This window comes from Lethenteron reissneri, chromosome 49, assembly GCF_015708825.2.
Source record: "Lethenteron reissneri isolate LAM-NWPU_2019-01 chromosome 49, ASM1570882v1, whole genome shotgun sequence".
Taxonomy (NCBI): Eukaryota; Metazoa; Chordata; class Hyperoartia; order Petromyzontiformes; family Petromyzontidae; genus Lethenteron; species Lethenteron reissneri.
The window spans coordinates 10092957-10109606 of record NC_083827.1 but is presented as its reverse complement, the minus strand read 5'-3'; the positions used below and the strand labels follow the sequence as shown (position 1 = coordinate 10109606).

Sequence of the window (16650 nt, the reverse complement as noted above, 5' to 3'; positions counted from 1 at the left end):
TTTGGTGAGGTGGTGAGTCTGGTGACGAGGTGAGTGTGGTGAGTGTGGTGGTGAGTGGGAGGAGTCTGGTGACGAGGTGGTGAGTGTGGTGGTGAGGAGGGTGAGGTGAGTGTGATGAGTGAGGTGAGGAGTGGGAGGAGTCTGGTGACGAGGTGGTGAGTGTGGTGGTGAGGAGGGTGAGGTGAGTGTGATGAGTGTGGTGAAGAGTGGGAGGAGTCTAGTGACGAGGTGGTGAGTGTGGTGGTGAGGAGGGTGAGGTGAGTGTGATGAGTGTGGTGAGGAGTGGGAGGAGTCTGGTGACGAGGTGGTGAGTGTGGTGGTGAGGAGGGTGAGGTGAGTGTGATGAGTGTGGTGAGGAGTGGGAGGAGTCTGGTGACGAGGTGGTGAGTGTGGTGGTGAGGAGGGTGAGGTGAGTGTGGTGAGTGTGGTGGTGAGTGGGAGGAGTCTGGTGACGAGGTGGTGAGTGTGGTGGTGAGGAGGGTGAGGTGAGTGTGGTGAGTGAGGTGAGGAGTGGGAGGAGTCTGGTGACGAGGTGGTGAGTGTGGTGGTGAGGAGGGTGAGGTGAGTGTGATGAGTGTGGTGAGGAGTGGGAGGAGTCTGGTGACGAGGTGGTGAGTGTGGTGGTGAGGAGGGTGAGGTGAGTGTGGTGAGTGTGGTGGTGAGTGGGAGGAGTCTGGTGACGAGGTGGTGAGTGTGGTGGTGAGGAGGGTGAGGTGAGTGTGATGAGTGTGGTGAGGAGTGGGAGGAGTCTGGTGACGAGGTGGTGAGTGTGGTGGTGAGGAGGGTGAGGTGAGTGTGATGAGTGTGGTGAGGAGTGGGAGGAGTCTAGTGACGAGGTGGTGAGTGTGGTGGTGAGGAGGGTGAGGTGAGTGTGATGAGTGTGGTGAGGAGTGGGAGGAGTCTGGTGACGAGGTGGTGAGTGTGGTGGTGAGGAGGGTGAGGTGAGTGTGGTGAGTGTGGTGGTGAGTGGGAGGAGTCTGGTGACGAGGTGGTGAGTGTGGTGGTGAGGAGGGTGAGGTGAGTGTGGTGAGTGAGGTGAGGAGTGGGAGGAGTCTGGTGACGAGGTGGTGAGTGTGGTGGTGAGGAGGGTGAGGTGAGTGTGGTGAGTGAGGTGAGGAGTGGGAGGAGTCTGGTGACGAGGTGGTGAGTGTGGTGGTGAGGAGGGTGAGGTGAGTGTGATGAGTGAGGTGAGTGTGATGAGTGAGGTGAGGAGTGGGAGGAGTCTGGTGAGTGTTGTGAGCGTCACGCGCGCGTCACGGACCTCTCACTCCACTTCCGGAAGCTTCCCCCGAGCGCCGCTGCGCCCACGACCCCGACTCGTCGCCCCGCAGAGACCCGCAGGGACCCCGACTCCTCGCCCCGGGACGCAGCCGCGGACCCCCCCAGCTCCCGGTGAGACTGGGCCCCCTACAGGGGTCCCCCTGGGCCCCCCTGAGCCCCCCCGCGATGTCGCGCCGCCGTGACGCAGCGAGATTTGAAGTCGCCTCGGGGTCGACTGCGACGCGGAGTCGCTTCGTGATGGCGCGGCCACCAACATCATCATCATCATCACCACCATCATCATCACCACCACCACCCATCATCACCACCATCATCATCACCACCACCACCATCATCATCACCATCATCATCACCACCATCATCATCATCACCACCATCATCATCATCACCACCAACATCATCACCACCACCATCATCATCACCATCATCATCACCACCACCATCACCATCATCACCATCATCATCGTCACCACCACCACCACAACCATCACCACCACCATCACCACAACCATCACCATCACCACCACCATCATCATCACCACCCCCATCACCACCACCACCACCGTCATCACCAACCGTTTAAACAATCGGTATCACCAATGGCTTGTTGCCATGTAACGGCGATTATATCAGACGTTTTCATTATGACTGTTGTTATTAAGCTATGGACGGCACAGGTTACTTAACCACTCTAAACATAGCGGGATTATCGTCGAACTTAAGCGATATCATCACGGCAGAAGCGAACGCTGAAATTACAATCTCACCATCATGAACACGATCGTCATTGCGTACACTCACACTCGCCATCAGCATCATCATCAATAAACACGTCACCACCATCATCAAACAATCACGGACTCCTTCCCCATAACATCACTACCGTATCAACCACTACCGCACCTCCGATTAGCACGATTGGCTACGTACGGCGCGAAAGAAGTTCAGCATACTGTAGATACTACCACCGTGTATGATGTTATCATCATCATCATCGGCATCGCTCAACGCGAGTGATGTGTTCTGTGGCCACGCAATGTTGTTTGTTAGGGCTGGGGGGGTATAGGTGGCTTTTAGTTGGGACTTTGGGTCAGCTGCATGGTTAAGAGCTTCATAGTCTATCGGGTTTCTCCACGATAAATACCGATCCCTGATGTTCGGACACCAATTACAACGACCACGTGGCATGCAACCGAGGCGCAGACTTTGTGGATATGTCTGTCGGGGACTGTGTTGGGTCAGGGTCCAGCCTAGTTGTGCTGTTGTTGTTGTTGTTGGCGGTCCGATTTTGAGTGGGGATTCTTGGCTTGAGACCCTGAGCTTGTGTAGCAAGTCACGGGTTGTTTGATCCGGCGAGAATCGGTGCCAAATGTTTGGTTTAATCAGTAGAGCCCCGTGGTGGTGGTGGTGGTGCAGGTGAGCTGGCTGGAGCAGGAAGAGGAGGTAAGGCCCAGCCAGGGGCTTCGTGACCTTCAGAGGACGCCTCCTAACTCTCACACAGGAATAATATTACCAGATCAGCCCTCATCCTGTCAGCAGACACACATCGGTGTTTAAACGTCGTTGTACGTGATGTACAACATCTCACGCCACGATGTTTTCTTTACCGAGGATGCGTGTTGCCTGCGACCAGCCAGCCCAGCGTGCTGCTAACACTGCCTCTTTAATCGTCAACGTGGTTGTGATGGGACGCTGGGGTCGTGTGTGTGTGTCTGTCTGTCCGCTTGCCATAGTAGAAATTTCAAATGCCCTTGCTATGTAAATGGTTGCGTGGTTTTACTGGCAACCTGGTCAAGAGACACGAGGAAACGAAAGTGGAGAAGTGCGTGAAAGGGGAAGGAGCGGATAATGAACACAGAATTCCAAACCGCTTGGGCAAGGGACATGTCATTCGAAGGGATGACGGCCTTTCGTCAAGGATCAATAACAGTGGCAGCCAAAGGATGGATCGTGACCTAGATATATCACGTGCACCGTTGGAGATGGAGCGATTAAATCAGCCGATGTGCAGGTTTCTCGGTTGTGCATCGCTACATCACAATGACAATGACAACAACAAGAGACGCCGTCTTGCCCTCTCCCCCCAATCTCGTTGCAGTCTGTTTAATACAGCAGCAGCAAGTGATTTGTGTTGATGATAGCAGTAGCAGCAGATTTGTAAATACAATGCGTGTCGTCAACCCTCCTCCGCCAGACACAGCCAATTAATAAAGTCACGTGAATACACATGCCAATGTTAATTACTGCTGCAGCACACGTGTGTGTTGAAGATAAATCTCGCAGCATTTGAATGGGTACGACGTTTCGCTGAAAGTTACAACCAGCATCATCAGGCAGATCCCAGAATTGAACGTTGTGAGATTTATCTGCCAACACACCGGTGTACTACTGAAGCAGTGATACATTGGCACGTTTGCTCATGTGACAACAACTTTATCAATTGGCTGTGTCGGGGTGGAGGAGGGTTCACGACACATTTTATTAATAATCATGTTGGTCGTGAAAGCCTACATGTAAAATGTAGAAGCCAGATGTATTACGTCATGACCACTTTCTCGCTGCACTGGGTTTGTGGTGTCCTCTTATTTTTTTTTCTAATATCACTACATTAGCTGCTTTAATTGCCTAAAGGGGCCTGATGGAGACACGGTCTCATCTGCAACTAGCAGAGCTCGTAGTTTCCGGTTTTGGAAAGAGGAACAAGCCTCAGTTTCGGGCTTACTTGGGTCAATGACTTGCTGTCATCCCATGTAGCTTTGCTTCTCGTAAGTACACGCGCGTCATCGTTTAAAGTTGCCTTGCAGCTCATCAGCACGGCGCTAGCCTGTCCACAACATCTGTGTTGCCAACTAAAGAGAGTTTCGCTGAAAGTGGTTACCAAAAAGCCTGAACAGCTGTTGATGAAAATAATGTACTGTAGAGTTATTTTTGTCAATCCATTGTACGTACGTGGTACCTTGTGCTATTCTTACATCGCAAAGGTTATCAAGATTGCACTGTGGTTGTGTTTTTTAAGTTTTACTGAACATTTCCATCTTGAACCTTCTGTAAAACAACACTACTGAATGAAGGCCTCGCCACATCGTTCCGGTCATGCAGATCCTTCCTGACAAAGAGGCTTGAGACCGAGTAAAATGTACAGCGTGTCAGCCGCTGCTGGATGTGGGTTGTTTGACAATACTGCACCTTGCCCGTCGGCAGTGCAGGTTGGTGAATGTTGTGGAGGTCCAGAACTCGTTAAGGTATCACTTGCCCACCGATGCTAGCCATGGCTGGGAGTCGAACTTAGGTGGTCGGTTTCATTGCACAACAGGCCAAACCTTGAACCGCCCCTCCAGCCCTCTTGCTGGCAGAATAGAATGTTGTATTTAATCTTGATTTGAAGCTTACGTGACTGCAGGAATCCATACTCGTTTGTTCTTTCGGTAAAGTCACGTAGGTATAAAATAAATCACGACGTTTCGGGCGCAACACAAGCGTCCATCATCAGGTGGGAAAGCATGGTCTGCTGCTGAGGCAGACTGTTTTAAAAGTCGTGATTTATTTTATTTTATACTTACGTGACTTTACCGAAAGAACCAAAGAGAATGTTGTATTTGTTTTGTGCACGCGCTGAAACAATGAGCACGTTTCTAAAATCCACCCAAGCAGTATAAATGGGCACAGCACAATCGATTTGCATGACACTTTTGTTGGGGTAGAGGGCAGTTTACTCCCACACTGTACATTGTGGAAGAGTAGACCAGAAATACCCCTTTAGGGACTGTCTCGAGCTCTCTCTGATGGAGGCCCTTCTGCAGGCATTGACATGAACAAACAATTGCAGGGCTGCACCTTTATCTTTGTGTGCACATGCGGGATGAGGACTGGAGGTACTAGTGATGAGTGGAGCAGATATTGTACAGAAGGCTTGCGTTGCCTGGGCCTTTGTGGCCAATCATTATCAATGAACATCAATGAATGGGGAGGCTGCATATTGGCAGTGAGGCAGAAATGTGTTTTTCATGCCGAGTGGGATGACTGTATCGCCACCTTAACCCGTGCTCTGTTGAGAATACTCCTAATTATGTTGGAAAGATTGCCTGTCACATTGTCATGTTAACATTGAAAAGTACTTTATGTGGGCAGTTCCACAGATTGAGCAAAACATCTAAATAATCATAAAACACATGGCTTGTCATTTTCAAAGTTGTTATCTATATTTTTAGAAAATGTGGCTAATACACTGAATATACCATCACCATCCCAGTGGGGATGAAAAAGAGATTTAATCTAAGCACGTCTAACACTGGTATTCTGTGGGCATTTCTCCCGTACCAAGAAAGGTGAACAAATCATTTTATCCAATTTAAAGTCGTAATTGATTGATGTACTACGCAAAATTAAAATGTCACTTAATGATTACACCCACATATTTAAGATCCGCATCCGAAATAGTGGAACTGCCCATATGGAAAATAGTAGGGAAGCCAATTACAATAACTTTCATGTATTGCATGTTGGGCAGCTACTTCTGTTCGAGATGGCAGGTGGCTCCACTTTATTCCGCTAGCCTGCAGTGTTCTTGCAGTGGCGTGTAATGGAGGTGGCTGGATGATGGTAGCTGTGTCCTGTGCAATGCAGGTGGCTGGATGATGATGGTTGTTGTGTCCTGTGTAATGGAGGTGGCTGGATGATGATGGTAGTTGTGTCCTGTGCAATGCAGGTGGCTGGATGATGATGGTAGTTGTGTCCTGTATAATGGAGGTGGCTTGATGATGATGATGGTTGTTGTCCTGTATAATGGAGGTGGCTGGATGATGATGGTAGTTGTGTCCTGTGCAATGCAGGTGGCTGGATGATGATGGTTGTTGTGTCCTGTGTAATGGAGGTGGCTGGATGATGATGGTTGTTGTGTCCTGTATAAATGGAGGTGGCTGGATGATGACGTTTGTGCTGTGATTTGTTTTGCCACAGAAACGCCACCATGTCGACCAGCGAGAAAGCTCCCCTGATGCCGCCCAATGCACCGAAGGACAGCCAGTCATGGGGAAACCCGGATCAGCCCGGATACATGGCACCCCCCTACGTGCAGCCCCCCTACCTGACGTCCCCCGGCCCTTCATCCGGGGGTCCGGGCTACAGCGATACACCCTACCACCCAGCTCCAGGTCTTCTTGCACATCCACAATAATCATCTCATTTCCGACACCGATGATCAATTAAGGATAGCTCATAGTGCGACTGCTTTCACCATTCTCATACCATGGGCACTCGTAGTAACACCACTGCCGGCTGCGATCATTCATTAGCAGCATTTCAGATATTCACCATGTGGTTACGTCCGAAGCCGTCATTGGGCTCACTCACCATCCTTGACATGAACTTGTAAACATTCTTGATCAACTCCTCGCCATAAGAAAGACGAATAATATATAACCTATATATTACGGGGGTAATGGTAGGAAAATGATTTCCCGGATAAAATAAGACTGTGAGCAACTGTACAATCGGGGGAAGGTCTCGCTGTTGTCCATTCCCTGGTTGACACAAATTATTGAAAATCTGTTAAGATGTTGGAGTAAGTCAGGTGGCTCAGAGCGTGAATACATCCTCGCTTGGAATTACCGATTCCAGTAAGCGCAATTGAAATTGGGAGACAAATATATATATTTTAATAATATCAGAGGTGAAATCTCAACAGGGTGTGTGATTTGTTTCAGGCCCTTCAGCTCCTGCCTTTAATGATGAGCATCCGCCAATGTACCACGACAATGAAGACTTCAATATCTCTGACTGGACTGACAAAACAGTGCGGCGCGCTTTCATCAGAAAGGTAAGTCATGCTTGTAGTGGAGAAGCAACGGTGGAAACTCCGTGGCAATTATGGACATCGTGCCGAGCAACAGACGTCACAAACTGAAAGCACACCCGAGGGCCGTACATTATAACCACGAAAACCGACAGAGCAGAATAATGAGAATTTGTGTTTGATACAGGGCCCTTTACTTTGGAGCATGTAAAAGCCTTTATACATAAAGGCAACTTATATCACATATCTCCAATGGTTTGAAATGGCCACCACCAGTGGCAGCTGCCCCTGTACGGCATAAGGTCACTCAACACCTGTCCTTCAAGTGGGTATTAATGTACCAGTAGGGGGGCAATGATTGCTGTGTATAATCTCCGTTGAGTAATTTGCAGTTTTTTTTTTCCCGATGATAAATTTGGGCCACGACACAGGCACACAATGGCCTACTCATATTGAACGACATCACGGGATCCGTGAAGCAGACGTCGTGCATCCGACAGATAAAACACGCGCAATCATGGCCAGGGCTGCCCGCCGGACTCAAAGCGGCTGGGCTGTGTCACCGCCCCGACACATTGTGACGTGCTGTGCGTGTGCGTTTGCGTGCAGGTGTACCTGGTCCTGACTGCCCAGCTGCTGGTGACGTTCGCCTTCGTGTGCACCTTCCGCTTTTCACCCGCCGTCTCGACATACGTTAAACATACTCCCGGCCTCTACTATGCCTCCTACGCGGTCTTCTTCGCCTGTCTCATCGCGCTCAGCTGCTGCGGGGAATTCCGCCGCAAGCATCCCTGGAACATCATCACGCTGGTGCGTGGTCATTCAGGACTTTCAGACTGCACAATGCAGCAGCACGGAAGCGTGGCGTATGTGAAACTTCTGGGCAAGCTGTGTTATCAGGAACCTCTTTATCCCCCGTTATTTTCATCAATAGTTGTCTCAATTGCTGTAGGCTTCCCCGGTGATGCAACTATTCAAATCGCTCCTGCACATGAATGAATATAATCACTCCATCTCTGCAGTGATTACCTCTCAGCTGTGTTCTGTCCTTTGACTGTCATTCCGTGACTAGTCTCATACCTTCGTGGGATTTGTTTATTTATTCCTTTATATCCAACATGATATTTATGATTGCTTTCTGCATCAAGATCAAGAGCTCCTTGGGGCTATGGCCATTTATGCTACCACATATCACGATCATTTGTTATGCTAGATCCTGTAGTTGTTGGAACGTCTTGGGTCTTTATGGTCATGGATCTCTGGGTCCCATTCCAATGTCTGTCTCACATAGCCTGAAGCAAATGCTTATGTAGCAATGTAACTATTTGCCTTCTCCCACCGACCCCAGAATGATTGCATGACTTGTCATGACTTGGGGTTCCGACTCGATTTCAGAATATATATACCTTTTCCCCATTGTAATGCATGTGGAACCTGATAGCTGCAGAGGTGACAGTTGAAAATAATTGATTTTTACAAGCACAAATACATGACATCACGATTTTACCGAGCGGTCCTGTCCTGGGCTGAGTGGGTGGTCAAGGCCGTTTCATCGCCAATGTCATTAAAAGAAACCTCGGCCAGTGTCGCCCAGCTCGTGAATCCCCAGTGGCCTCTCACAATGTTTACCTAACACTGTGTTGTACCTGTGGTGTCAGCAATGCCGTCGAATGAAAATGGTTATGTGTCGCGTGTGCAGTCCATCCTGACGCTGTGCATGTCCTACATGGTGGGGATGATTGCCACCTTCTACGAGGCCGACGCTGTTGTGATGGCGATGGGCATCACAGTGGCGGTCTGCGTGGCCGTCATCTTGTTCTCTATGCAGGTAAACAAACGCACCGTATTCTACATTCGTTCACGCCGGCAGCGTGGATGCTCTAACCCCTGATTGATAAGTGATGTGCAAATCATTATCATCATCAGTCATGATAAATCCACTGCTGGATGAAGGCCTCCCCAAACTTTGCTGTCTCTGTCGTGTGATGTAAGAAGCCACCGACCATGCGTATATGGGCGGATCTCATCACTCCATCCCCGCGGTTGACCTCTTTGGGAGCATTGCCTACCCTTGGCTGCTGTTCCATCGTTATTCTCCATCTACCGGCCATCATCCCATCAAGCGACATGCCCTGGCCAAGCGAAACCAAACGATATCTCTAACGCAAGGTGCGCAGATTGTTGTACGGTGTTCGTGACGGTCAAGCCGACGGTTGTGTTTTGTGACCGTCTGTCCCGTAGACGAAGTACGACTTCACGTCCTGCAACGGCGTGCTGCTGGTGATGCTGGTCGTGTTGATGTTCTTCTCCATCCTCTGCATCATCTTGCGCAATCAAATCCTCAACATCGTCTACGGGGCGTTGGGGGCCCTGCTGTTCACCGTGGTGAGTCTCCAGGATGTCACTCACATAGGCATCTTAACGTCCTAGTCTCATGTGCACATGTTATGACAACCATAATAATTGCAATGTTTTATTTAATGTAACGGCGTGATTCAAACGGCTGCAGAATGTGTCACGCGTACTGTTTCTCGCATTGGAGGCGTGGGAAACCAAAGACCAGTGGGGAGGCAACCAGAACCATCATTACCAACATTTTCCGAAGCTCTGTTTACTTATCTTGGGAATTGAGGCTAACTCCTTGAATGAGTCTTTATACGTACGGGAGGCAACCGGAGTATCAGGAAAAAACCCACTCGTGCGGAGGGGGTAACCCTCAATCCCCGGACAGATGGAATACAGATGGAATTTAAACAACTTGGCTATGCTGCCATACCGCCATTCCCTAAAAGCCTCGCAGCCCATGGGAAGGGAAGGAATTTAACGAATCTGTGCAATCCACCACCAGTGCTGGGTTTCAGGCGTGCGGCATAGCCACCGGCGCCCTGCTCGTTGCGCAGCGTCGTGGCACCAAAAAATATGTGCTTGTCACCACTAAATCTGCTTCTCACGTCTGCAGCTTGTCATCTCGATCCCTTGTTCACCTGTTCCATTGCGCAATGTAGCTCTGTGGTTTGGCAAGCGATATCTCTCGGCAGGCCACGGCCCAGCATCCTGCTTCAAGAGCCTTCGTCGGTCTCATCTGACCCACGGGCTCCCATTTGAAAGAACCCTGTAACAAGAGGTTTTCATGAACAATGTTGCATAGACACTTTACAGGCGATGCTGCTGCTAAGCAGGATTTGTCCTCTCCACAGTTCCTCGCAGTGGATACGCAGCTGCTGATGGGGAACCACAAGTACGCGCTGAGCCCTGAGGAGTATATCTTCGCCGCCCTCAACCTCTACACGGACGTCATCAACATTTTCCTCTACATCCTGATGATCATTGGCAACTCTCGCAACTGAGTGCACGACGCGCCAGCTTTGTCCTGTTCGGAAATGTGTCTTCGTGTTAGGGATTCGTGGCGTATTCGGTGACGTTTGGCTCGTTTTTCGACGAGAGGTTTGCACACAGCTTCAGCCCGTCGAGGTGCAACAGCGGGAGGTTGTCGTCGCCCATGGTCAACGCCGCTGTGACCTCCGCGTCAAGACATCCGTGCTCACCTCAGAAATATCGCAGAAACCTCGTAGAAAATGCTCGGATACAGTTTTATAGACTTTTGCGGCAAGGCAGCCTCATGCCGTGTAATGCGCAGAATGAAATAACCCTCGAAATAATTTATTTAAAAGTGGAAACAAAAATTGGCTTGGATGGGCGACAACTAATACGGCTAACCCATGCATCAGCATAGGGCCTTTGGAATGAGTTAGGTTTGGAGACAATTGAGAGGCAGGAGACTTTTAAACCACTTCGCTATCAGTTCACGGACCCTCCCTACTCTCCAGAGCCTCGCACGGGGCAAGGTGGAGACCTGGGAGGGTCCGGGCTCTCTCTCATGCGCCAAGATCTTCGACTCTCGCTTCCCAGTGTGTCCACGTTCCTAGCACATGAAGAGTTGTCACATATCAAGTTGGCTTTTGAGTTTCACTGTTTTTAAGAAATTGGTATTCATGGATTAATAAGTCAATGTCTTAATGCAGAGTGTAGAACGACTGAGGCTGTCTGCTTGGTTTAAATGCTGTTGTGTAAACAATTTCTGTAAAAAATAATATATGTTCTTTCCAAAATGTTAAAATTAATCTTTACTTAATGCAAATCCTCTTACCTTTAAGAAGCAAAAATTATACTTATCAAATATAATGTTACCTCCTTTCCACTTGCCTAGGTGTGTCAACAGCAAAAGTGTTTTCACCGTATGTTTAACGAGAGCCGTGCGCATGCATGTTCTGGTCTCACAGTGGAGGTTGGGCTTGGGTGGAGGAGTTCCCGAGTGGGAGTTTGAAGGCCTAGATACACCGAGTGTTATTTGTGTGCAATTAGCCGGGGAAGGGTGCGCGATTGGGCCAGGTTCTTGATTTGAAATTTTTGCAATCGGCTACCATCGCATAGAATGTAGCCAACCAGTGAGCAGGTTGGGCACGCGCGACCGCAGAGTGCGCATGAGGTGTCCGTGTATCGGTGTGTGGAAATGCGTGTGTGAGTTAATACATGTGAATCTGCTTGTGGCAGCATTGCACTTTGTGATCGATACGGGCGCAGTCCAGCACAGCCCGTGTACGCCCCCCCATCAATTGTCGTGACATTGTACAGCATATCTAGGTCATGGGATGGGTGGGGGGCCCATGGCACCGACCTCAATTCACACGGCCTGTGTGCGCCAGGCGTACCACTTGGAAATGGGCCACACACGATATTTAACATCACCTTCAAGCATCTTGGCGGTGCAAATCGAGTACCACGGGGGATATTTTCGACCTTGCAACGCTTCATTTTAGGGAACCCATTAATAGTTTTTAAGGGCCTCTTGCAGTGACTGAAGTGTGTGTGTGTTCACGTGCTGTTGCCTGCTAATGATGCAGGGATTTCCCAAACTTCAGTCCTCGCGACCTCACCATGCGACGTCTTTACCGACGTACTCCCCATTCAAATACAAGTGAACTCGTGTCACGAGCCAGATGATTGTTAAACGTCCCACGCGACGAGCTGAATCAATTAACGCTGCGTGCGTTAATAGAGCCAATTGAAATGAAGATCGAGATGTCTGCGCGTGTGTATGCACGTGTGCCACGTGACAGACGTAGCGTTAATTGGCGCGTCACGTGGGGCGTGTTTAACTATCATCAGGCACGTACAGCGTGGCACGTGTTCATTTGAATGGGAGCAGTAAGTTGGTAGACGTGGTGGGTCGCGACGACTGGAGTTTGGTAAAGCCTGTGGTCTTTAAAAGTAATATTCGGCCCTCCGTTAAAGGTCCCCGCCCTCGCTTTAAGGTGATCGTGAGATGCGGCCCAACTGCTGGGTCGTTGGCCTCATGCGTGTGTCACCTCTGCGTTCTGGCCTTGTTGTGTTTCTATCGATAGGTTGGCTACATTGCCCCACGTGTTTAAATTGGCATCCTTGCCTGCTGCAATGGCTAACAAACGCGCCCGTGTACCCGTGCCGCCATATCAGCACCGACCGCACCGTCATATCGAGATGTATCAGAGCTCTGGGCTCCACCACCACGCAGTGCAGGTGTGGAAGTCGCGTGACGCTTTAGATGACACAGAAGCAGCAGACTCCGCCGGCCGGCAGGCGGGGCTGCAAGGACATTTTATTGGCACCGTTTGTGTAGAATCGCCCTGTCGTGGCGACGCTGCGACGTGCCTAATCGTACGACACAAGGTCCACGATACTCGTGTTAGTATTTAGAAACATGTTTCCTAATTTTTGTTAAATTATTCTTTCCTGGCAATATGTAAACGTTAATAGTAAAAAAAAAAGTTATGATAGGCTACATTACCCATTAACTGTGTTTTTGTGTTACTTGCATTGGTAAATTATGGTAGCGGTATATTGAATGGTATCGTTCTTTCGTGACCAACAGACGCGTGTTTTACGGAGTAAAATCGCCGGCGATGGGAAGGCTTTCCGGCAGGCTTGTGTTGTGTCGTTTCAGCTCACGGGGTGGGTTTCGGTTTGCAACACGGCGGCGATTTCGAGTCGCGGGAAGTGCGACAAAGCGCGCGCACACAAACAGCGGTGCAATCAAAACAAACACGAAATATACACGGGACGCGAAGTGGCACACGGAGCTGTGCGAAATGGACTTGGCGACGTGAGTTTGGGGGGCACCGCCGCGAAACGCGAGGTCGCGCGTGTAACCGCATCGACCCCGACGAAATCTTGATTTAAAGCTTTCGTGACTGCAGGGATTCATATTCTTGGTTCTTTCGGTAATGTTTTATATGTATATTATTTTATTTCCCTTCTACGTGACTTTACCGAAAGAACCAAGAATATGACCCAAACGAAGTTAAACATCGCGGTCTAAACAATCTTCCTCGGCGCGCGGGCTCTGGGCGGCAGATTGTGCCATTTCACGCCGTGCGGACAGCTACGTCACTTGCAGGTCGCGACAGTTTCCCTCGCTGATAAAATGTTATCCTGTTAACCGAACAAATTATTTGGTAGTGGTGGTGCGTTTGACAGCGGTGTTCGCACGGACACAATTAACAAAACACCGCAAGACATTCATCATTATATACTTAAAAGGAAACCGTACATTGGAGGTGACGTTTTTTGAGAAATAGTTATGTGAACGACCCATTGCCCGAAACGTCGCCTGCTCGGTATAGTTTTAACAACTGAAGTGATTGTGACCAAAACGGCGTCACATGAAAGTGGCGTTGCATATTCATTTCGTGTGTTGATCTCGACACCTATAACAAACTCTTACCGGTGAGGTGAGGCTTTCACTCTGGGTCTATTATGCTTGATGTGTACTCATTGGTAAAGTGTGACTATTCATGAAGCTCATGGTGTTTACCCTTACAATCTTGTGTAAGTAGCACAATTTTAATTCATAAAAAACTCCTAATTATTTGTATAATAAAATGATTTATCTTTACAATTAGCGGTGCGTATGGAGAGAGAGAGAGAGGTGACAGTCACGCAGTGCGTGTGCGCCGTGCCCACCAGCTCGCGCGGCGGTGGAACCGCGGGGTAGACAAAGGCGAAGCCCTGCAATGTCTCGCTCAGAACGCCCACTGCCGGGGGGGGGGGGTGGGGAAGGGCCTCCACTTTCAGGCAGTGTTTCATTGCTGGCCTCGAGGTGGGCTGAGACAGATGCCACTTTTCGGTGGCACGCGACGTGACGACCTTTGCGATCTCAATTCTGTACGGCCAACATTCCACATCTGCCCACGTGCTCCATGGCCAGAGCGCGTCTCGTGTCGAACCACTGCCGAATGAATAGAGGCTTCCTCGCGCACCGCGGGAGCTGTTTGACCCCGACTTCACCACGTTGGTCAGTGCGGGTTGAAGGTGTGGAACATAGATGTTGGAGCATAGAGGTACGGTACAACGATGTATGTTGCTGCACTGCGGTCAACTTACAGTCCTGGAGTGGCATGCAAAGAGGCGATTGAATGCGTGGCGGTCGCTAATCCAACACTGTGGCCGGGCTCATTCTCTGCTTAGCTTGCGAGATCTGATAAGATCCGGTGCACTCCGAGCGATGCGGTCGACGAGATTTAGACGCATGGGCAGAAGAATGTTGTCAGGTGACTGCACGACGTTTAAAACGCAGTTACAGTGCACGAGCGATGTCTGTGTGTTCTCCGCAAGACTTCGTGGGGTGCTGTGTTGCTTTGCCCTGCTGTTCGTCAGGAAGAGCACTCTTGTGAAGGAAGGTTGTAAATGTCGATTACAAAAAAGCACAAACTCACCTCGGAGAGGGTGGCAGTATCGGCTGGAAACGTGAGCGCATCCACGCGATTAACCCTCATCGTTATCCTCATCAGCATGACTGTCATCCATTAGATGGTAACGTCGAATGGAATTACAATTTACTGCCAAAGGCCAAATTTACTTAAATTACTCTCTCATTACACTGAACAATAACACACAGCTGCTGCTGTCGTCTTAATCGTCCACAATTAGTCTCAAACACCTGCATCCATCTCGCCGCGAGTCCCCTTAATTAGCAGGGCACCATCGTGTACCCACCTCGAGACCAGTCTTCATCCCCGTCATCGACGTCGCCGAAAGCAATGGCTCATGAGCTAATATAATTCCAGCTGCAACCTCGCCGTACGCCTCCCACTATACATATCACTCCCTGGCGTGACCTCGCTGTACAAACCGGTAACAAGAGTAATAACAATGCCTCATTGAAACACGGCCTCCACATTCACGTGAAGTTCTCATAACGCGTGGCAGGCGAGGGAGTTCATGCTTTCTTTTGGGCCGCCCTTAGGCAGTGTTAACGTTTGCTCATGAAACTAGAGGGCATTCAAATCAAAATGTGTATTTATTTTAAGTCAACGAAGATTTAAGTGGACGAAAAACCATCAATCGTGACGATGGCTATAGGCCAGGGGTGGGGAACCTGTTTTCTGCCAAGGGCCATTTGGATATGTATAACATCATTCGCGGGCCATGCAACATTATCAACTTAAAAATGTGCCCGTTATATTTGGTCAAACAATTAATTTACTCACCACTAATGTGATGGCTGGAACTGCTTCTCTTTGGCGAGGCGTGTGATGTTCTCTGGTATTGATGATGCTGCTGCTACTCGCAACTGCTTTTCCAGGTTTGCTCCGAGATTTATTGAATTTCGAGTCCCGCTTGCGGTTGCCTTGGCAGGGCCACACCAAATGAATTCGTGGGCCTGACACGGCCCGCGGGCCGGACGTTCCCCACCCCTGTTAACTCACCAGCAAAGACCGAGGCGTGACGATGACGAAACCAACATTACCCAGTCTTGAGTGAAGGCGCAGCCGAAGACACGAATTTAGTAGCGTTATTTGAGACAGGGCAACGAGGAATACCAAACATGGTCATTTGTTATTTTCTATTTTGATTTGAAGCTTTCGTGACTGCAGGAATCCATACTGTTTGGTTCTTTCGGTAAAGTCATGTAGATATAAAATAAATCACGACGTTTCGGACGCAACACAAGCGTCCATCACCTTTCCCACCTGATGATGGACGCTTGTGTTGCGCCCAAAACGTTGTGATTTGTTGTATTATATTCTCACGTAGAAAAAGTTGACTGATTGGTTGACCTGGTAATATTGCCGGGGGGAGGTTGTAGTGGCACGTACCTCTAAAATGTAGTAACTAATCGTGAACGACATGGTGGACTCTTGCGGTAGACGAGACTTAAGAGAATGACACACCAACGTGACAGAATCCACCGTCGTGCTATCGACGAGACGAAGACTTAATCACACAAACTGACTCGATTAATCCTGGTCACTGCAGGGCCTGGCGCTTTGTGGTTTGGCTGTGCTCGTGGGTCGTTCGAGGGACGGGAATGACACGTGCTCTGCTCGTCCACACATCCTCGGCCACAGCGTGTACGCATTCGCAATCGTCCACTCGCTGTTAAGATGAAATTGAAACCCTTACAATTCATCGCTGTGTGTATTTCAGCAATAAATCGTTAATGTAAAAACCACGAGTGTGTTTGTGTGTGCGTCATGTGAATGTGTCCCGAGAGCCGTGTGCACGCAAGGCTCATTCTGTCATCAAAAAAACATTTATGC

At 49.5% G+C, this 16650-nt stretch overlaps 1 protein-coding gene across 1 annotated transcript; it reads left to right on the top strand.

The window, feature by feature from the left end:
• Positions 1-1211: 1211 nt before the first annotated feature.
• LOC133354826 (protein lifeguard 1-like) lies at positions 1212-16562 on the top strand. Its single transcript, XM_061571974.1, has 7 exons — positions 1212-1392; positions 6238-6431; positions 6984-7096; positions 7682-7882; positions 8772-8900; positions 9314-9457; positions 10270-16562. The coding sequence occupies exons 2-7, from the start codon at positions 6248-6250 to the stop codon at positions 10417-10419; spliced, it is 921 nt and encodes a 306-aa protein (XP_061427958.1). The 5' UTR covers positions 1212-1392; positions 6238-6247; the 3' UTR covers positions 10420-16562.
• Positions 16563-16650: the final 88 nt, after the last annotated feature.